We start from the raw sequence: 23523 nt of genomic DNA, 5'->3' as shown, positions 1-23523 counted from the left end.
TCCTCCTCAAATTTCACTCATTATCTACTCACTCTCATGTCGACTAAGAGCTGTGAGAATTTTCAGAGTCCTCCGTGCCTTCTCTGAGTTTCGGGGGGGTCCGTGCAGCAGTATTTGTCCATATAATGGTTGTGAATGGATACCAACTTTCTTCGTCCAAAAAGACGCACCAAAAAACATCCAAATACCTCCATAGTGCTCGTCTGTAATGTCCCTCTTGAATTGAAGCCCCGACATGAGAAATTGTTCCGCCGGTCACTGCAAATCACGCAAGATTTGCACTGACACAGGAAGAGCAGTGAACCGAGACACTGGGAGCTTCCGCTACAAACAAGCTTAAAATATAGACTTATTAAATTTTTTTCGGAACAATTTCTCATGTCGGGGCTTCAATACAAGAGGGACATTACAGACAAGCACTATGGAGGTATTTGGATGTTTTTTGGTGTGTCTTTTTGGACGAAGAAAGTTGGTATCCATTCACAACCATTATATGGACAAATACTGCTGCACGGACCCCCCCGTAACTCAGAGAAGGCACGGAGGACTCTGAAAATTCTCACAGCTCTTAGTTGACATGAGGGTGAGTAGATAATGAGTGAAATTTGAATTTTGGGTGAACTATCCCTTTAATGACACCCAGTTAGACCCTAAGCCAGATTGGCTGCCCGCCCGTGCCAGTTTTTGCATCAGGAGCCTTTGCTAACATACTATCTACCTCCTGTGTTCTCAGCTGTTCTTTAGTCAGTGATTCCATGTGCCTGTTTCTATTCTGCTCCTGTAAACACAAGTTGGCTCCTGAGTTAGCCTTCCAAGCCATTGCTTCCCTTGGCCCGACTGAAACCTGGTAACAGTTCCAAGGTGGTGTCTCAGCTGATGCTTCCTGATCTGAAGTTGGCCACCCCTGCCAACGGTCCAGGGGCCAAATTCACAAAACCTTCTCAAGAAAAGAAAATCTTCTTTAGTGTCATTTTTTTCTTAACTTCAGTCTTAAGAAGAAAAAAGAGAAGAAGTCATATTCTCCAAAAAAGTATTTTCTCAACTTTCTTCTTAAGTTTCTTCTCAAGAAAAAAGTTAAGAATAAATGGTATTCTTGAAATCAAAGTTCTCAAATTTGTTCTTTACTTTTATCTTAACTTTAAGACAACCTTGACCTGTCTTAAAATTCCTACGGTGAAGCGTAGAGGTAAGCCTCTAATATCACCTTCATTAACACATTTTAGACAAGTAGGTCATAGTAAGTAAATATTTTTTAACTAATTAATTACACAAAGAGCCTGTTAACTGTTAGTTAGCATGTTAGTTAACGGCCACTTTGGCCCACCCTCTTGTCTTATTTTCTGCTGCTTTTCCCATATTATTAATTTTTTTGTACATTTTCATCCACCATAAACTCAAGCTTCTGCCTTGAAAAGTTTCTGCATCTCTTTTTGTCCTCATCCATGGTTAGTGAGTGACTGACGGTTAAGATGCAAACTGTATATATATGCTGTTTGTTGGTGCGTGCAATGCAATGCAGTGACATATTTTAATAAGTTCTTAAAGCAGAAGTAAGTGGTCCGGTCGTTTTCGCTAATGCTGCGTTCCAGGCAGGCTTTTGAAAACGTAAATTACAGCTTCAAGTCACGACTTACGACTTTGTAGCGTTCCAGGCAACCCACTCATGTTTTTCCGACCTGTTTTACCAGTGAAAGTCACTATAACGGCCACTCGTAACTTCCGACCGGTGAACTCGTACCAGATCGAACTGGTAGCCTACCACTTCACGGTCGGAAAAATACGAGTTTCCTTGAACGCACCATAACAGTCCTCGTCCCTACGTCGCCACATTCACGGCGTCCCTTGGCTGCACACAGCCCTTCATGCCGTTCTCTCTCCTCATTGGATAAAAACTGTAGGATACGATAAATGTTTTCTCCTCGGCTCAGAGCAGAGCAGAGGGACTGACAGACCCGTGTTTCAGACCAAACACTCTATGTAAGTGATTGCTGTCGGAAGATACAACTATTTAAGACTTATATTAACACAAATATATCACTTACTTCTGCTTTAAGTAGGAAAAATAAGAAATTCATAAGAAATGACTGTACTTAAGACTGTTCTTAAGATAATATTGAAGAATTGCACTTAAGAACTTTCTTATGAAATTTTCTTCTTAAGACATTCCTTAAGATCTTTCTTAAGAACGGCCCCAGGTCTCTATGTTCACTTGGTTGATCTCCTTTCAAAAGTCCCTGCTGATTTGCTACCTGATCTCCAGGTGATTGTCTGTGTTGACACATTACTGAACCTCCCAGACCGTCTGCATCATCTGGCCATTGTCTCACAGAGCCCTGCCCTGCCTTTGCAGTATCCTTCCTGCTCTGCCTTCATACTGTAGGTGCCTTGCCTTCACCACTGCCTATTGAACCACTTTCAAATCCATGCCCTGCCTCTGGGCTGCTGTCTGGACTGGCTTAGCTTGTCTGTTCCACCTCTTTGGCCATTTTGTCCAAGCTGCCTATGTCATTGGCTCTTCAGCCTCTGGGCTGTCCACCTGAGTGTTTCTGCTGAGGCTCTGCCGTGTCCCCAGGCCGTCTGCCTGAGCTCTCCTCTGAGATTCATCACACAAATCTTATTTCTCTCATGCAACTTGTCTAAAACGGGGTACTCCCCCCCTTGAATTCTTTTTACTTTTCATTTCCTGGGCTTTCTTGTGGAATACATGCTGAATATTCATGGATTTCTGGTCAAAAAAACGACGACTGATATTGTTAGCCAGCTCCTCTGAGATGTTATTTGTCAACCGAGCAGTGCCAGATAAACTGCTTAATTCAGTGTTTTGTAATCATCTGGTACTTTGGTTATAGATAGGCAAGGAGGTGGAAATAAATTGGCTGCTGTTAAAAAGAACCAGAATGTCTGGAGCATAGGTTATCAGAGAAAGAAGCCAAAGAAACATTAGGTATAGCCTCAGCTAACCCCGCCCCGACATCCCATGTCTGCCAGTTAGCATCAATGAAAGACACAGGAACTATTTTATCTAGTGTTTCTGTTGATGTTTCTATTGATTTTAATTCCCTGGTGATTGATTATGGAGACACCAGCTGCTGGTAAAAACCTCCTGAACAACTGGCACTAATGGAATCCAGACTGGGTTCAGCTGTATATAGATATCAGTGGTGGTGAAGACTCTGAGAATCACTGAGTGTTTTACGGTGACTTTTGTTATTGTTCCCCTAGTGGCAGGAGTTACATTACATGTCTTGAAATGTCCAAAATAGTATGAATCTACCCTGACCCATAGGTTCAGTCCTGCCAACAGCACAATATTTGTCCAAGTGAAGAATACTCATAATTTGTTAGAAATTCATAATGTAGCCTATATAATGTAAAATATCAATAAAAAACAAAATGGTTTCTGGTTTAAAACAGCAGTTCACTCATTGAGCAACTGGCAGGGGAGAAAAAAAACAAAAAACTTTACAATAAAAGTTGCTGGTAGCTGCTGGTCATCTTTGAACAACACAGCCAATTAAACATTTGTTTCTACTAAACATTAATTAACAGAACATTCACTCCTGCAAGTTTCTTTGTTATTATTTGCAAATAAATATGACAAAGACGGCTTATTTAACTTGCACAGCTGGTGCTGAAGCCACACTGCATACTGGAAATAAACACCTGCTCTGTTATGTTTTCATAGCCTTTATGATGAGCTTGACTTCTGTCTGCACTCTTCAGAATAAATGTCTCAAATGCAAATTCAACCTGGGGCTCTAGTTTCCTGATATTATATGTCTAAAAGAATGAATGTGAAGATTTTCGTTTTCATTGTTCCTGTTCTGAAGTAGTTCTGTCTGTCCCTGCATCGCCATTGCAGTGTATAATGGGAGTGGACAGATCTTAGGCTGTTTAGGCTGTTTAAATCCCACAAAACCACATTTTTTGCCACAGGCAACATCCAATGGCTTCAAACATACACCGAGGGGTTTGTTTACTTCAAGAAAGCTAACATGTCTGTAAATACAGCTGTATACGGCTGTAATACAAAGTCTTGCGGAGTCTCGCGCAAGAGTCAAGTTGGCGGCCAACTATGTTTACAGGTCGTCCGTTTGTTTTATCAACAAAGAATATCAACTCAGAGCCACAATATCTTCGTAGCAGTACTAGGAGCGTCAACTTGATTCTCACGCTAGATTCTGCAAGACTTTTTATTACAGCCCTGTCGGCTTTCTTGACGTAAACAAACCCCTCGGCGTATGTTTGAACGGCCATCTGACGTTAAAAAAATGTGGTTTTGTGGGATGTAAACAGCCTAAGATCTGATCACTTCCATTATACTCTGCTGTGGCGATGCAGGGACAGACAGAACTACTGCAGAACATGAGACATTAAAAAGAAAATCTTCAGATTCATTCTGTTAGACCTAATATATTAGGAAGCTACAGCCCCAGGTTGAATTTGCCCGGAATTGTCCTTTAATGAAATCATTCAAAACACAAACTACTCATTTACCTATAGCTTAATGCAATGGTAATTATTGTTTAAGTGTCCCATACTTAGCTAGGTGTTTGGCACATTCAAATGTATGTGAACTTACCATTGTAGGAATAGTAGTTACATAACAAAACAAACAACTAAACCATGCGTGTGGACACGTGCACATACATTGTAGTTGTGCTCCGCCACTTAAAGCAGAACTATGCATAACTATGCACCAGTTTTACCTTAACCAAACAACTTGGGAGTAATTGTGATGGTTAAATAACTGACTTGTAACTAGTTCCAGGGAGAATGGAGGCTCTCTGCCTTCCACCTACAGTAGCGTCTCTTGGTTGAAAACCAACCTTGTAAGATCAGAGCCTCCGACCCGGTGTCCCAGCTCTCGTCTCTGCGGCACCGCCACATAACCCGTAATCTCTTGTTTATGACAGATTAAACTACACAAATATGCACATGGTAACACTGCATATGATAAATAAAGTTATGGTCGGTTATTTCTCACCGACTTTGTTGCAAACAAATGCACATGGCCGGGAGGAGGGTTAGCGAAACAGAGGAAAATCGACCGGACTTATATCCTCTTTAAACAAATAGCACTCCATCTCTGCCCTGAGCTATTCAACTCAAATGCACCATTCATTTTCCTCATTGCCTGTCACTATTGGTACTGTGTGTTTACCCCGTGCTGTTAAGGAAAGTCATCCCTGTGCTGCAACTCCTGGACATCGATGATGGATGGAACCAAAAGGCAGACATGCACTTGCCATCAGTCCGTCTCTCGTAGCCATAATCACTGTAATGGTTCAAGCAGACAAAAGCAGAAACAGTTATTACTCAGGAACTACAGAGGAAACACTAATACCACACTAAGCAAGTTCCTGAATCTCTGTTTCAATGTCCAAAAATGAGATACAGAGTACAAACAAATATATCATGTAAAGTTGTGTACTGAGCTGATAAATCACCCATTCTGTATTTTATTAATATCTGATATTAAAGTTTTCATACTTAATAGTTGAACGGTGAAAAAACCATAGGAAGAAATTCATTTTACAACTTCACGGTAGTTACAGCAATTGCTCTGTGCCTTTTTGGTGATTTCAAACACAGCCCACAAGTTGTTTGTCCTACAAATTAAAAGGCAGAGCTGCGTCTCCCCAAAATGATAGGGACAAATTGCTCCAATTAGTGTGACATGCACACAGATGCAAAAGTGTTGTGATTGTTAATCAAAGCTATTAGGCACAGTGATTTATGGTTTTGATGGTGCTTTATTTCAAGAGCCGCCTCACTCGAGGCCTGCAGACTTGGGACCAAAGCAAGAAAAAAAAAAAGCCACATTAATACCGTTGATAATTCAAAGGAAGCAGGTTGGATGTGAAAAATATATTCTCTTGTTGAAGCTGAGATATAAAGAGTCTCCAAAAGCTTTGAATTATTAGTTTTTTCTTCTGAACACTTTGTCCTTCTAGCAGTGAAGGATGACACACATTCTCATCAAATCATTTGAGTAACTCGTGATAAATACACACACTTGCCCACACATTAAATAAAGGTTAAATAAATAAAAACCATTCACATGCACACATTCACATATACATTTGACCATCAGGCTGGTTCCTGTTTTGCAGCTCCAGCAAGAATCTGTTAGGGCTGCTCTGTAATTACAATCTGCATGACATTAACCATGCTACTGATCTCTAATGTTTTAATCCCTCACTTAAACCCAGTTTCCTTAAATCATGGCGCATATGGTAAATGTATTTCTACAATTGATAAGGCTGAGGCTTGCTGCCAAATAAATGGGGAATCCCAATTTTATTTAAATAATTTCCCCAAATATATTTAGTGAGTTGCTGATACATGAGTACATAATTGTCTGACATTGAATGTGTCTATAGGGAAACATGATTACACAATCTGTACAGGTGCATCTCAATAAATAAAAATATCATGCGAACGTTCATTTATTAGTAGTTGAATTCAAACAGTGAAACTCATATTATATAAATTAATTACACACAGACTGAAATATGTTATGTTTTTATTTCTTTTAATTGTAATAATTATGACTTACATTTAATGAAAACCCCAAATTCACTCTCAAACAATTAGAATACAGTGAAAAAAAATCACTATTGTAACCTATTGGTGTCACATCAGATAATGAATTTCAAACACCTGCAAAGGTTTCCTGAGCCTTCAGTCTACTTTATTAAGATGCTATGTGTATAAGAAGTGAATGTATATTTGTATGATCTATGCACTTCTCAAATTTATTTAACTCTCAGTATTTAACAGTAAACATGGCCCTTTCTCCTCTGTCCCTGTACTGCATACAGATCACAAGATGATCATATCTGCATTTCATTTCAACAATATTGGAATTCAGAATTCATTTTTGTTAGAGACTGTTGCACCTGTAGTATTCTGATGATTATGTGATTTCAATGAGATTTTTGTACACACACTCATACCATTGCATTTGCTGTTTTGCCCATAGAATCACAGCATTCTTACAGATTTTGTACAAAAAAAACAGCCTACCCTGCCCTCGGCCTACGTCAGCTGGTGTAGCCTCCAGAGTTCTGTGGTTTGGATGAACATCTAAAATCCCTGGATCTGACATTTTCCATAGTGCATCTAAAATGCATCTGTCCATCAGACCCCGTCATACACCCACATCTATCAAACTCCACGCCCAGATACATGTATGTTTTATATTTGCGGCCTCTAATCCCAAGTCAAAATGATTCTGACAACATCAATTTGTTTTCACATGATGACTCAAACCACAACTCGCCTTCATAACATTTGGTGGAACAACCACAGCAGATGGGAACACGATACGGTTAGAAATAAAAGTATATACTTACCACTCAAAGTCAGCCTCTGTGCATTCACAGGAGCTGGATGCCATCGACACCGAGTACGTCTTCCCCATAACGCACCTGGATGTGAGCTTCAGTTTCCGGTAGATTCTTTTCAGTCCCATGAGGCACGGCTCACCCTGTGGGGCCCATATTTAAAGAAAACCGAGAGGGAAGTCACAGAGAGAGAGAGAGAGAGAGAGAGCGAGAGAAAATCAGCTGCTTTTGTAGCACTAGCCAACATAAATAATTTACGTGATGCAACCAGCCTTTGGTGCATCGCACTGTTTGAAAAGCACTGTCGCCTTGCTTTTACTTCAGCTTGTTGTGCATCCCTGTTCAGCCACTATTTACAGGCTCCTGCTGCGTGGTGTGCTAAACTCAACAATATTCCTCCGTCACCAGTGTCACGACGGAGAATGTGCTGCTCAAGTACATTTTTTTTTGGGGGGGGGGGGGATTTTTTTGTGATATTCAGATGAATGATTAAGAAGGAGCGTCAGTCTCAGAAGCTGTCAGCACCCATTCCATTTTTAGCCATGTATCTGTGCGTTGGGATGTGAATAGAAAATCGGTTGGAAATGCAAAAAAAAGATGAACCCAAATCTGTTTCACTGCTTCCTCCAGCCCTCACTGCTGCTCTGTTTATCATCAGAACATTCTGTCTTTGTGCAACAGGGGTCAGTAGTGAGATGCTTAAAAACTCTACACTCACATAAAGACTTACAGCCACTGATAATGTCCTTAACTTTCCCAGTGTTCTCAAAACAAAAGTATAGTGTCTGTTATGAGGTGGTGTCTAGCTACTATATTTTTGCAGCAGTTTAGGACCTTCACTCCCTCTACACTTAGACAGGATGGCCCTGTAACTGACTTGGACTCTGGTCGTCTTCTGTGCTATATGTTTTGATCATTAGACTACTATGAGCATATGGGCGTCTAAACCAATTACAGGACCAGGCCATGAACAATGACACGTTTTAAGGCTCTGGCTCATCTTCAAGCCTGGCCAGGTTGAGTTTTTTTTTTTTTTTTTTTTTTTCTGGCAGGTTTAATGTATTCAGGGTGGGGTGGGGTTCACTCACAGCATCAGCAGGAATCTGTATAGCATCTACATAAGTGCTCTGGGAGCTGAGAGACACTTAGAGCCAGGCTAAAAGCAGAGCTGGTTGGCCCCTGATGAGGACGTCCAGTGTTTGATCAAGCTAACCTCTGTATTAGCAGAACTAAAAGATGCTGAGCTACAGAGCAGACGAGCTCGCAGACTTTTGCTTATTAAATCTGCCACAGAGGAATATACGTCTTATTTTTTATAAATACAGCTCATTAAGTTGGAAGTGTTTATGTAGCAGAATGGAGGTGCATCTGTTAGCTACAATGCTGACATCAAACATAGGGTGCTTCTGAGACTGCTCCCTAAATGCTTCCTACTCTATTTCCCTCCTGCCACTGTATTGTATCTTGTTTCCTGAATATAATAAAGGTCTTTTCACTATATTTTAATTATATAATATTTTATGAAATAATGTAGAATTTTTCCTGTTTTTTTTTCTTTTTGTATTGTGTCCTATAGTATATAGTTTGATTATTGTGGTGAGCGGTGTCAGTGTGGAAAGAGACAGCCTCTCTTCATCTGCAGCACTGAACAGACGTTTTCATCTTGAGATGATCTGAAGCTACCAGTTCACCATTTTTGAATGATGTTTAACTGGTAACTTACAATGAATCTGTTCACAGAAAGAGGCCTGTGTAAAAAACTGAGCATGTCAGTGATGATTTCAAAATGACATATTTACTCCTCAGTAGGTCATTTCAGAGTAAAAAAAAAAAAAAAAAAAAAAAATTGTTTTGCATTTATGGTGATTTTGATAAAGAAGAGGTCAATGTTTAAGACTTAACAAGAAAAGAGAGAGATGTATTTTCTACTAATTCATAATAAATAAATAACTTCATCTGTGGGATTATTACCATGTCCCTCTGTGCTGGCATAGAGTGTACCTGGTCGTGCAGGTGCCATGTCTGATAGTCTGCCTCTGTACATCTCCTGTTGAAGATGGACCTGAAGTCGATTTTCACCAGCTGCCACTCTGAGCGATGACTGACGTGGCCAAATATCCTGGAAAAAAGCCACACACGCTGCTGCTTGTTAAATACAAAACATGCAAGAGACAACCATGATAGGTTAAGTGATGTTGAAGGAGAAAGGATAATGAAATGGATTATGCATAACGTGGGGTACAGAGAACACACAAACACACTGTTTTCAAAAGACACACACATTGAAATTCAGGGTTTTAGTTAAATTTAAAAAGCTATGTATAAAAGCTACTATGTATGAAACTAGAAATGATTTACTTCAGGGCAACATTCAAAAATGTTCTGTGACAGAGAGTGGGGTTATGATTTTCATTTTATAATTGTGTTCATAAACAATGAAGAGTTTCTATGTCAGAAGGAAGGGGTAGAGTAAGTAGTAGATAAGGTATAAGGCAATTAAAAAAAATGGACAGAGAATTCAGAAGGAATTCTTAAGGGTTATGCAGATGAGGAGGGATATGGCAGTGTTTTTCAACCTTGGGGTCAGGACCCCATGTGGGGTCGCCTGGAATTCAAATGGGGTCGCCTGAAGTGTCTAGCAATTGATAGAAAACATTCTTTTAACTAATTATTATTCTGTTTCAATTTATGATTAAAAACACCACACACAATCTTAAACAACTGTATTCTATACTTTCACTCTCTCAACATTAAATCGAGTTGAAATAAAATGCAGCATGTAAAATTATCTGAGCTGGCGCATCTTGAGTGACGGCCGCGGGTCGCCAGAAATCTGCGATGTCAAAATGGGCTCACGAGCCAAAAACAGGTTGGGAACCACTGCGTTAAGGTATGTTCTATCTATTATTTATTATTAATTGAATTTGATTCACTTAATCTAGCACCAGGTTTTATTGGTCTGTATTTAAATGTTAAAGAGAGAATTAATATTCAATAGAGGACAAGAGATAAAGGGGTATATGAGCACATAAGTGTTTACTTCTACTGACTCCTTTTCCAACATTGTTTTTGTTATTATTTTTTGGCCACGGATGATAAATGGTTTTCGTTCAAAATACATTTAGATCAAATCAAATATGCACTATTTTTTATTAATGTCACAAGGCAGTCGAAAGTGAAGTGATTCTGCCTGTTATCTGTGCAGCTGCAGGTTGAAAGATCTTATTTTGTCTGTGCGTCACAGCTCCGTTTTTGTCTATTCCAAACCACAGCAGAGCACTGGGTGACGAGTCCCGGCGTTGTGTTTTGTCACATTAGGTCACAGCCACTAGATGTCACACAAGATCACAAGCATCTCGGACCAAAACGCACGTCTCCTCACGTCAGAAAGTCAGCAAGGTGTTACAGATCCCGCAGCAGCAGCGAGCACGCACCAGCCAACAGGAAGCTCACTCGAAGAAAGATACAACTAAACAAAAAAAACAAGCTTGTCACCACCATTATCCCACGCTGGCAATGTTGCCTTAGCTATGCTGGAAGTAAACTTCTTAAAATCTTTGTCTGAGGGAGGTTCAGATAAAAGAAAATGAAGAAAGAAAGAGATTTCTTCATTCTAAGAAATTGTGGAAGGTCACTTTCACCTGAACACTGTGTGCTATGTACACTGTGACATCTCGCATGTGGGCGGTGCCTGTGTATTTATAAATGTGTCGGATCAACAGTTTAACTGGAGGGACACACATGCACCAGCACCAACATGCACACGTACATGCACTAACAGACCAGCTGCCAGTACAGAATCCAGAGACATGCAGATTAGAGCAGAGGATACCATGACAACACCATATCTTTACACAGAAAACTGTTGTTTGCTAATGTATCATTAGTCAAGCTTGTTTACAAAAGCTTTAAACAAAGAACCTGAAAGGTTATCTATTAACATCTTGGATGTTACTTATTTATGCGTTGCAAACTTGAACTGTTGGCAATTACTCACAAACATCAACTTATTTCTTTGGAAGGTTTAATGAAATCAGAATGAATATCCATATTTTTGCAATGGTCAAAAACAAAAACAGGATAAAAGGTTATGAGACTAACCAGAATAAATATTCCATCGCCAGCTAAATTGAGTGGGTGTGTTGCTCTGCACTCACCCCTTCACCATCCATACCACAACGGATTTATCACAATCAATCTGTCAATTAGCTCTCAAGGCACCCAACCATGACAGGCACTTATTGTAAAAATGAGTACAAATTGATAAGAAAACAGTGCATGGTCTTATGAAAACTAATGGTGTGTCTGTCAGCTGAGAGGCTGTGTACTTGAGAACTTGTTCTCAGTGCAAACCTGCCAGCGTCTCCGTCTGAGCACTGGCCCTTTCCCCCCTTCAGCTCTTTGTCTGCTTGTGGACTATTTCTGTGCACATTCCCATTCTCTGTGCCTCTCTCTCGCTGCCTCTCCAGCTGTGCCCTATCACTTTCCTGTAGAGCTGACTACAGAGCCAACTGTCAGTCTGTCATTTCTGGCAAAGTGTCATGAGACGCTGATGTAATGGCTGTGGAAACCCTTTGGTAAAACATCCCACAGTCCTCTCCAGCAATCAGAGAGTTGTGCTGTGTCACAGTCTTATGCACATATACTTCAGCTGTGGGCCGTTGTTATAATGAATGTGAAAAACCACAAAAGGAACCTTCAGAGATCTGGTTTCTGAATCACACTCTCCCCACTTTTTAATGCTGTTATATATTTTTTTTTAAACTAAAGTTTCATGTCGGTTTTCTCAGGCATGTTTTTGATCATTTCCCTTCATGTTCTTCAAATGGATAATAACGTGTTAGTGGCTGCCAAAGCATTGATATCCTGTGATCATAATCTGGAGACAGCTTGTTTTGATGTTGGATAGACCTTGAATTTGAACATTTTTATTAATGAAAACCAAAACACGCAGCCAGGAATGCAGAACCCAGCGGTGGGTTAGATACTGATGCATGCAGCACAGGCTCATGTTCAGGCAGAGGAGACACACGGCTCCCTGTGTGAGGAAACATGTTGACCTCATGCATTAGGAGATAACTGAGTGTTTGACTATTTCTAGGTAGCCATCGCCAGCATTAAGCACTGTTTACATCGCAGTCTAGAGGTTGTAAATCGGCATCGAACTACATTTCTTTACACATTAAGAGCTGTCTCCAGCTGTCTCCAGTGGTAAGAAGCATCTAACCCATCTTGTCACTTTCCAAGATACCAAAGCACTGTAGCGCCCAGAGGAAATTGTGCTGCTTAAAGGGTGTTTTCTAACTTTTGGAAAACTGTGGAGTTAACACTGTGGTTATCTGTTAATGCAAATCTTGGCTGTGTAGCAATAAACCAGAACTTAAAATAACTCAAACAACCCTAACAACTGAAATGGACTCGGGCCTAAATATCTCTGCTCTTGTGTAAGACAAAGCATCAGGCTATCTGAACCAGTGTTCTCAGTATTTAGTTTCTATGTTTGAAATGAAACATTACTTATTGCAGCAGCTTACCAATTAATCACATAACATCTTTTGAAGTTGTGCATTTTCTTGTATTTGATCACTACAGAATCCCTTGTAAATGTTTCCTACTTGATCTAGTACATTTTATTTATTTGTTTTACACTTTTCAAAATCTATTTTAATGTCTAGTTGCCTAGTATTGATGTACTTCGATGTGTCTGTAAAATGCTTTGAATTGTCTTGAGTTTCAATGATGATATAAATAAACTAGTATTGTCATAGTTAATGCGTTGATTTAGGCGATTAATTTTAAACATTTAACGCATTTTAAAAAATTAACGCAATGAACGTTGTTTTGTTTTTTTCCGGTGGCGGCTGACCCATAGCAATATAGAAGCTAAAAAGCTGCTGTAATTCCTGCTGTAGCACTTTTAATGAGTCACTTTTTTAAGTTAATTGCAATTAATCGCATAAGAAAATTGTGTGATCAAAGGGTCAACAGACCTAATTTGATAGCCTGACAAGCCAGACTATATCATTAAAATGTATAGTCTGGCAACGACTGGTAGACCTCGGCTCAATCCAGGGGGCGGGATGAAGGCTGTCTTTCGACCAATCAGAGCAAAGAGCAGCCTAACAAGCCAATTAAAATGTATGTCGTCATCGCATTAAGCCCGCCCAACGACTCTCTAAACAGATAGAGCGCTGTGATTGGTGAACACAATCGGTGTTCGAGACTATGGCTCGTTTCTAGACCCACCTACGGAGCAAATATATTTGCTGCCGCTAGGGTGCGTCTAGATTTCTAGGCTACTAATTTGAGGAATTTGACCAAAATCCCATTTAAAAAAAACGATTGACTTTAAGACGAGGGAACCGGAAGTGCTAAAAAGCGCTAACGGAGCTCCATGTTTACTGGCAGACTCTAGATCTGTGGTTGCACCCATATAAATGACAAAAGTCAGCATGGGCTGGTGGGCAAGCCAGCTCCCCAAGTAGCACACTGCAGTCAACAGGGGGCAGCACGTTTACAAGAGACAATATCAGATCCCGTATGAGACAGATGGCTGTTAAAATCATCCATGTCAGTAGTATTTGTTTTTCCTTTCTTTCTTTCTAACTGCCTGCCTTACTTGCCCTGATCGAACACCACTGTCAAGTAGTGAGGACTGGCCAAAATGTCCAAATGATGAAACTTTAACTGCTCTTCACAATGTATAGCCATATGAATAGACACAGACAGACATGACACACACACAGACTATGTGTTGTTACTTTGCTTTCCAGTGTGAGTGATAGATCTCCATGTTGACAAATGTTTGGTACTCACGTCATGATGAGCGTCTCCTCCCCGGGCTCCCCCAGCACCCCGTCCACAAACAGAGGCGTGTTAGTGAAGCTGTACTTGTTCCACTGCCGTCCTTCATCAAAGCTCAACCTGGGAACACAAACAGCCATAGCACGGGGGGACCGGTGCTAATCCCCTGACTGTGTGCACAAGCTAATGACCCTGAGAGCTGTCTAACAACTTTATGTCATATTCAGCACAAGGCTGAATGCTCAGTGAACACTAATCAGTGGAAGCTAGACTCATTATGGCTTCAAACACACAAAGGTTAAATTGAATGACAGTTGGCAAAGCTAAGTTTCCCACTGATGGTGTGTTTTCTAACCTGAATATTATTGTCTGCCAGTTTGAAAAAAAAAAAACTCATCTTCCTTTGTTTGAATAACTTAAGACATTGGAATTAGTCACGCAGTGACAAATGGCATCTCTGTCATAATGACTCACCACAGGTGTCGGATAGGAAGTGGAGTGTGTCTTATTGCAACTAAGGCACCTCCTTGGTTCAGATAGAGCACTGCATACTCCTCATCAAAGATCTGAAGGGATAAGAAAAAGGGAAAAAAAAAACTCTTCACTCTGTAACAGCTTGTTATCCATGTACATGTCTAACACACGTGTGCACACACCCACACTGTTTCATTCAAGTAAGCAAAGTAACAAGTAATAAAACCCCCACACAGTACATCACAGTCAGATTGCCACATCACCTTCTGAATAATTACATTTTTCATTGCCGTGTTTAATTAGAAACAAAGCCCATAAATTGAAAATGGCAGGATGAAGTGAGGTACAAACCACCCACCTGCACTGCATGTGGGCAAATTACTCTTAAGATATCATTTGATCATTAACAGGGTTACAACAGGGTTGTAATTTGATCAGGGACAGTGAGTGATGAGGAGAAGATGGTGAGGACAGCGGGAACAGCAGGTCAGCAGGTCAACAGTGTGGTCGTTTTAGTTTGTTAACGATTCAACTGGGAACATCATTGCAAAAATTCTATCAGCAGGTATGAGTCTGGAAAATCAATAACAGAACATATTTGCTGGAGCGTTCATGTGAATATTCTTGCAGGGAGCCAATCTCCGCCGACTACAGTGACTTCACAGACCATAATTTACTCTAGAGATTGAAGTAGAAATCCTGAAACACTTCCAAGTAAACTACTTGGCTTAGTTAGCGTCCATAAGGGAGCATGAGCTTCAAAATGATGGCTCCACCCAGACAAATCAAATCACAATTAAAGGGATAGTTCACCCAAAATTCAAATTTCACTCATTATCTACTCACCCTCATGTTGACTAAGAGCTGTGAGAATTTCTCATGTCGGGGCTTCAATACAAGAGGGACATTACATACGAGCACTATGGAGGTATTTGGATGTTTTTTGGTGTGTCTTTTTGGACGAAGAAAGTTGGTATCCATTCACAACCATTATATGGACAAATACTGCAGCACGGACCCCCCCGTAACTCAGAGAAGGCACGGAGGACTCTGAAAATTCTCACAGCTCTTAGTCAACATGAGGGTGAGTAGATAATGAGTGAAATTTGAATTTTGGGTGAACTATCTCTTCAAGGTTCAAGGTTCAAGGTTTTTATTTGTGTCCCCGTAGGGCAATTATTGTTGCAGCAAGTAAAAAGAACACAGATACAAGACACACAATTAAAAAAGGGGGGGGAATACAGTCTGTTGAAACAACAACAGTGGCACGACTAAAAAAGCCCATAAATGACTGGAAAAGTGCATCAGTGCGTATCCATCACCCTTTAAAACTGTGTGGCTTTGTTGGAAAAGGGGAAACATGTTACAGTACCGTAGCTAGTTAGCAGCGTGTCCTCACAACATGCACAGACACATTTGCATGCAAACTGCATCATGTGTGTGTCAACAGGCACACACTCTCTACTGTCATTTCTTACAGTTGCGGGTCATAATAACAGTGAAAAAATGTCCACTCGCCTGTCTCCATGTGTTTCCTGCATCCGAGGTGATGTACACAGTGACATTGCTGGTGGTGAGCTCTGAGCCGACCGAGCCTGGAGGTTCAGCCGAGATTCACAGAACAAGACACACAAGACAAAGTTGAGGCAGAGAAACTGCATAATGCAGACACAGGAAATTAATTCTAGACGAGGGCAAATAAATCCAAACTGTGGTGCTACAGTACAGCAGCAGCTCCCCGGTCCTGCAGCTGCAGACTGGGGTTGTTAATTACAGTGCTGCTCCTGGAGATTGTTGTGACATTTGCCCATACTTCTAAATTAACCAATAAATCCAGATTACTGTAATCATCTTTCAGCAGTTGTGACCATATTAAGACAAGCTCTCCTAATGTAGCACAGACCGTTGAACTTGTCTTAATTTAGCCTGTAATTGGTGCCAGGTGGTTCAACACAAAGCTGGAATGTAATGCGAGTGTTTCAGAGCTTGTCTCCGTGGGAAACAATGTGCTTTACAATCCAAAACAGTGACTGCTGTTAGACAGTGACCGAACACCGGCTCAACATCTTGATTTTGTTGACCTTGTGTTTGATGTTCCCACCTCACCGCAGCGAAGGGAGAGTTGTGGTATGTTTACATCAGTCTCTGCTCAACAAACTTACAACTTTCAGCCGACTAGAGCAGCTTCACATAATTTAGGAACACATCCTTTTTTTCAAAGATGATGCCCCCTCAAAAATGTCAAATTTATTAAATCTAGTATTACTTTTGGGCAAATACCATATACACTGTTGTAAATGGAAAAATAAATCCCCATCAATAATCTGTTTTAAAAATGAACTAAACAAATATTTTAGTTCCTTAAATCTACTGGCAGATGGAAATTAAAAAAATAATGGTATGATGGAAATTGCAATACGATGTAATTTGTTTATTTGTGAAGAGTCCCAATAAGTACAATGCCTTCAACTTGTGTTATATCTTTTATTTTATTTATTTATTTATTTTTTTCACACATTTAAAATAGCTATTTACTTATTCAGTACTAAGCCTTGTAGATTTAATTTTCTATTTTTATTGTAAGAAAAGTAATGTCTTTGGGGGGAAAAAGAATGCAACAGTTTCCTGTTTGAGAATGTATGTACATTTTGAACACAATAAAGCTTCACATAATTTACCTTGAATGTAGCCCATTCATGTATTCAAATAACACTTTCCTGCCCAGACACAGAGCTCTTTCAGATGGAGCAGGCCTCTAACTCTGAGATTTGTGTAGCAGAAGAACACAGCGTACTTGGCTGTCATCCAAAACTTCATAGAAAGGTAGTTACTCTCATTCTAGCGTCTCCACCTGCTGTGTAGCCTACTGCCTGGTGCTTCATGACTGTCGTCACTGACAACAGTCCAATAGAGTCCTCCACTTTTACAGAGTTAGGTCTAAGAACGTATTCCCTCTGCTGTACTGAAATGACCAAATTAAAAATTACTTTGAATATTTTGTAATTGGGGGAGAAAGAAAAAGAATGCTGTTCCCTGGTTCCCACATCTATGTCATGTGTTTATATCACAATGCCCCACAAAGGTCTAGATGCCCAAACTTGAAGCAGGAGCTTTGCCTTCTCCAGACACCTAAGGCGTCGGCCGATGTGTTATTGACAGTGCCAGTCCATGCAGGAGTAAATATCACTGAGGTGTGAATTCACCTGGGGGGTTGCTGATCTCATATTCCTTTCATTTTGTTTCCTCGACACTGAGTCAAAGTCAGTCTTGGCTGTCTGTCCTTTGTTTCTCGGGGAACAGTGAGGCTCAGAGGATTAAATCATATGGATTATATACTTTGTGGTGCTCTGTCTTTTTGTTTATGCCATGGTATGTTATGTTATTTACCCCCTGTTCAAATGTCAGGTGTTGTAAGGTGCCTGTGGGAGTTGTACACTGATGCTGACGAGGACGAAACAATTGTAAACAGGAGGAGAGGAGTAAAAAACTGCAAACAGGCAAGTGCATTTTGCAGATATGTGTTTGAGAGCTGCTGTGGAAGCACCAGTGCACAGAAATGTCCAGTGCCAAGAGTTTCAGCTAAATGAAAGAGACAGATTCCTTTCCTTCTTGTCTGTCTGAGTGATTTTTTATCATTTTTGCCACTTCGAGTCAATACCATGTTATCTAAAACATCCATATATGAATAAAATAAGGACATAACTCCACTGTGAACTGTACTGCCTATAAAAATAATGTGTCCTTTGTTGTCTTGTGGTGAAAGACATACATCATTTACATTCAACATTTTTTGACAAGTTTGGCATAACTACTGTATTTCTAAATCATGAAATCTAACAGTTTTAAATGATTATCTTATTAAAACTTGGGGCACATGTCAGGACTTTCTTCTATCAGTCAAGAATTACAAATAATTAATCATTATTTAGTGGATGAAACCGAAAAAATGCAGCAGGGCTTTGTTTTCTGAGAAAATCCCACAAATCCCAGAGAGAGAAAAAGAAAGTCTCGCCTCTCACAGCGATTCTGTCTCACCCACCTGACGCGACAATGATCCCCGGGGCTGAGTCCCTGCTGGCGATGTTTCCAGATGTGTAGGGATTTGCAGACACATGGAGATGGAGATGTAATGAACAGTATGGCTGCAGAAAATAAATCGCAAACTCAATTATCACAACTATCAAACCAAGCCGACAGAATCAGAATCACTGAAAAAACCATCAAAAGACACTTGTGAATAAAACGGCCGCGGCATCAATTTGGATCCACAAACCCTTCCCAAGTCATAAATTCGATTACAAACACCATTTCCCCACTGGCTCGTCCCACCATTAATTCTGATTGGGTTAACCTTTACCGACACTATTCTCATTACGACCCAGCAAAATGCCAGTGGTGCAGGCCATGTTGTGACGGGCTGTTTAGAGGTTTATTAAAACTCTGACATTTCCTGACAAATGACTGTGTAATATGGGCAGAAGGTGAGGCACGCCGCAGAATCACTAATTGGTTTATCAAAAAAGGGTTATCATTTTCATATATAAAGTCATGTTGAGAGAAGATGCTCAAGTGCTGCTTTGCAAACGACATGTAAATCAGCAGCAGCGGCACAGACCATCATATTTACATCAGGGGTGTGTCTATGGGTGGGCTGGGGTGGGCATTGCCCACCTAGTGGAATCATGTACCCATCCAATGAACTCTTTTTGTCCACCGATACTGATAACTTCCTGCTTCTCATAACTGATGCAGACACTTAAACATTACAGCTCTGCCTCTGACTTAACACAGTAACCGACATCGCTACTGTTGGAATCACAACAAAAACCAGAACAGTCATGACTCTCTAAAAAATCTGCATTGTTATGACCTGAAAATTACCAGAAGCAAGATAATGTTGGCTGATTGTAATGTCATTATCAGACTTATCTGTGTATTTGCTAATAATTATTGGTGGATAATTATCAGCCAATATTGGGCCGATAATTATCTGTACCGATGGTTATCGTGCATCTCTAGTCATAGCTATTTTTTGAGTGTTCATGGTTTCATGTAATTTTGTCATTGGACGTCAAAAACGGCACTGCTTTCCTATTGGCCATTTTGAAGGTGTGGGTGTGCTCGTCCTTTACATTATCACCAAACCACAACACTTCTTCACACGTAGGTACAGACACAGTTTAGTGAACTGCAAGAGCTGTTTGTAGCTAGCTGCTCTCAGCAATCCAATTCAAACCATTCATATATACTTTTGATTGTTGTTTGTTCTTTTCTTTGGTTCTTGTTGCATTAGTAAGTCTTGTACAGTTCACAAATGAGTTTGCACCGTTCTGCAAGCTGTGTGTTTCTTTTTTAAGTTAGCAGCTCATTTGGTGGCTATTGGTGATTGGCCAGCTAGCTAGCGGGCTGATGTGTTGCTAGTCACTGGAGTTGGCAGAAAGTTTTCCTCTCTACTTCATCATACAAATGAGTTTATTCTTTTTTTTTTTCCATTGGGAAATGCCCACCCGAAGATGACATCCTCTGATTTACACTGTGATCTTAGTCTGGCTGCTTCATCATTTTAGCACATTAGTAGAAAGTGACTGAAGCTTCCAAACAACACATCAATAGATAACAAAAAGATCCACAATTGAAGTCGTTGTTTTACATTTCAAACGGTGAGTGAAGACTCATCTCAGCTGGACTCTGAGAAGCCTCCAAGTTCCAGAGACTTTCAAAAAGACAGAGGGGGGTGAAAAAAAAATAGCGTGCTTCTCTAACTGACACCACTTTCTCTCTGTGTGTTTTAAATGGGAGGTCAGCTCATTGGACTGAATCAAAATGGCTGACCTTTCAGCTCAGCAGCCTCAGAGCGCTCAGCGTTGACGGGCGGTGCTCTTTTTGAGCTCAGCCTCTCATTGCTGCTGGGAACAGTCAGCTCCTGTCAAGGCTGCTCTTTGATGGAAGCGCACGCTTATTAAAACATGTATGAACGCAGCATGCCGGCAGACATGCGGACACTCACTAGTACGCAGTGGATGCTGTTGCCCCTCAGGTCTTTGCTTGGGGCCTGCAGCAGCCTCCAGTCTCTGCCTCTGTTGTAGGTGATGTGCGTCTTCACTAGGTTATCTGTCCTTTTGTTGGCCAGGAACATCCCTTTTATCCCCGCTACCTGGAAGATTAGAACAAAAAGCAGCTCACAGCTCCATGTTGAACAGATTAAAGGCCTTTTTCACACCGGGGATGTAACAAATAAATGACATGAAGTTGCGAAACATTCAGTATAAAAATGAGTCTCCAAGCATTAACCAATGGATGGACAAAGTGAAGGAAATGTGTTTAATGGAAAAGATGACTTTCTCTCTCTCTGATCAAGAGGAGCCAACTTTCCCCAGGAAATGGGAGAAATGGACTGTTTTAAACAAAGCAATTGAGGACGCTACACACTAACAAGTAAAGACACTGAACATTATGATTTTCAACCAAGGAGCCCCTGTGTTTTTGTTTTAATTTCTTGACAGTTCTTTGTCAACTTGTTGTCTCTTAAATTGATAATAGCTTACTAATTAAAAAGTATTAAAAAAAAAAGAAATTGCAAAACATTCAGCGGCGAATATTTCGCATCAAAACCATTCACACCGGCGGCGACACTAATATGCGACAGATGACAATTATATTCCGTAAATTTTGCTTTGCGACGGGTGGTTCTTCGCCTCCACGTCATGTAAATAAATCCATTTAACACAACTACTCTTCTAAATCGTCTGACTCTTTGGTGAGAGACACAGGTTGTTTACATTGTTGTCATGGTGTTGTGACGTCCCTCCTTTTCATGCTACATGATTGGTTGATGCGTTTATTCGCCGGGCGAAAGCTCCGAAAAATCATCCTCACTCCCACAAAAAAATTGTCTCACATTTTCGCCGTGTAACATTCTGGTCGGTGTGAAAGGACCCGTGATGAAAACCATGAATTATTCGCACAAAAATTAAACTCAGAATAATGAAAACTGATTAATTGCATAATTTAATTACATGATACACATCTATTTACTCAAATGTCACAAATTATTTTAATTTTTTTTACCAAGAAATCTGGAAATTAGGTTAGAAGTATGGAATTTAGAAATTTCTAATGTGTAGGAACCCTGTCCTCAAACTTGATGTGTTAGAAGCAGGAAAAATGGGCAGTGTAAGGATTTGATCCAGTTTGACAAGAACAACTGTAAGAGCATTTACCTGATTTTTTAGGCAATAAAGAAGAGGTAAGCATCTGTGGGTGGATATATAAGTATGTATATACGTATATATGTCCAACCACACATGCTTACCTCTTCTTTATTGCCTACAAACTCAGGTACAGCTGTAAACACTGAGTGGGGAAATGACCCTAACCCTAACTGTCTGGGGACTTGTAATGTGTGTAATCAATATAGCAGTAATCGATGTGCATCTTTAATGAATTTGACCCCCCCCCCCCCCTCCCCTAGGAATAGTTAAGGGATACTGATACTGAATTGAGTCAGTGACGGTTGCATCAGGGAAAGAAACTTCACTTTAGTGATCGAGGCATACTTGAATCTCCCTTGGAGGAACAATTCAGCAAATCCTCCTCTTTGGGTTGTGACCCCAATCAAGATAGTGGATTTGTTTCTATCACTGAGGCCACAGCAAGACACGAGCGGCATCATCAACAGCTTCATTATTTCATTCATAGTTTAGTCGTGATGTTTAAAAATAAATAAAAAAATAAAAAAAACAGAGCTGTGTATGCACGTTCCAGAGTTTCAGCATCAGCCTGCAAATGCTTTTTTTTTCATTTTGTACAAGATGCGTTTTGTGAAGTAATATCTGCAGTTATTCATCGAAGAAAGAAATAATCTCAGCCTCACAAAAATCTATATCCCTGGCACAATCCCCCTTTGCTTTTGTCGATGTCAGCACTTCCAAGCTGCTTCATATTCTCACACTGTGCTCTGAAGACTGTAGGCCTACAGCAGCAGGGTTCGTTTCCAAAATGACAAAAGAAGTACATTTCAACGTGTCTGCCTCCTGGCTCTCTAAGGTATTGATCAGTGTTTATAATAAACTTGTGGGCTGGGCACTAATCAAGCAGGCCTTCATTTGATGCTGTGAAAATAGGCCTCCTGTGCAGCATACGGGTCCAGGTAAGACTACCTCAAACTCAGCAACACGGTTTGCTACTTGAAGTGCAGATTTGATATCATTTCATTAGGTAGAAGATCGAAGATAGTTTACCTCATAGAGATCGACCATGACGTTGCCCTCGGGGCCCATGCTGCTGACCACATTTTCCAGGGCCAGGGTGTAGAAGACTCCCGACGTGTCCGACACGTACAGGTTGTAGGTTTCATTCTGGTTCCACTCCTGCACGGCTGCCACCACGCGGTTTTCATCCGTACTGATCACATGCAGGTCCTGGCAGAGGCAGATAGATGAACATCAGGATGTCAAGATACCACAGTATTTTATATTTATAACAGCATTCCATTATATTCTCTTTTAGTTTTTGTATGTCTTTTTGTGTTTACCTTTCCTTTGTGCTGTGGCATGAAAAGATACGTGTGTTAACAAATATTTGGGCTATTTTTTTCAGCCCAATATTTTCCATTTTCCTGTGATTTATTTGAAATGTTGATGTATAAGAAGATGGATATGTGGTTTCAACAAACCCCAAACCATCTTGGTGTAGTGTAACATCTTCTCTCTGAAGATCTAGTAACAACAGATCCTCTCTTCTGATTGGCTGACTGTTATCTGAGTGATCAAATAAAAATACTGCACATTTGGAATATCTTGTTTAAAAAAAAAAACTGGTTGAGCTGTAGGTTTTATATATAAATTAACCGGGTGATAATAGTAAAATATCAAAAATAAATGAATGTTAAAAG

The 23523-nt window shown here is 40.3% G+C and overlaps 1 protein-coding gene across 8 annotated transcripts in view; it reads right to left on the bottom strand.

Moving 5' to 3' along the window:
- The window catches only part of sorcs1 (sortilin-related VPS10 domain containing receptor 1), a 204973-nt gene that overhangs the window by 22827 nt on the left and 158623 nt on the right, over nt 1-23523 (bottom strand). For all 8 annotated transcript variants that reach the window (XR_015037089.1, XR_015037055.1, XR_015037115.1 and 5 more), the window contains exons 9-17: nt 22871-23050; nt 20638-20784; nt 18670-18772; nt 16149-16225; nt 14631-14722; nt 14169-14276; nt 9354-9471; nt 7362-7495; nt 5165-5278 (exon numbers count right to left, since the gene is read on the bottom strand). Coding sequence is in view for 5 of the 8 variants with exons in the window: in XM_085789434.1 (XP_085645560.1) it covers nt 5165-5278; nt 7362-7495; nt 9354-9471; nt 14169-14276; nt 14631-14722; nt 16149-16225; nt 18670-18772; nt 20638-20784; nt 22871-23050 (1073 nt within the window). In the remaining 3 variants the exon portion in view is untranslated. The remainder of the gene's footprint in view (nt 1-5164; nt 5279-7361; nt 7496-9353; nt 9472-14168; nt 14277-14630; nt 14723-16148; nt 16226-18669; nt 18773-20637; nt 20785-22870; nt 23051-23523) is intronic.

The sequence above is a fragment of the Trachurus japonicus genome, chromosome 1 (assembly GCF_045865225.1).
Source record: "Trachurus japonicus isolate A0001 chromosome 1, Traja_1.0".
NCBI lineage: Eukaryota > Metazoa > Chordata > Actinopteri > Carangiformes > Carangidae > Trachurus > Trachurus japonicus.
The sequence above is the reverse complement of the archived record's forward strand: the minus strand, read 5'-3'. Positions and strand labels throughout refer to the sequence as shown.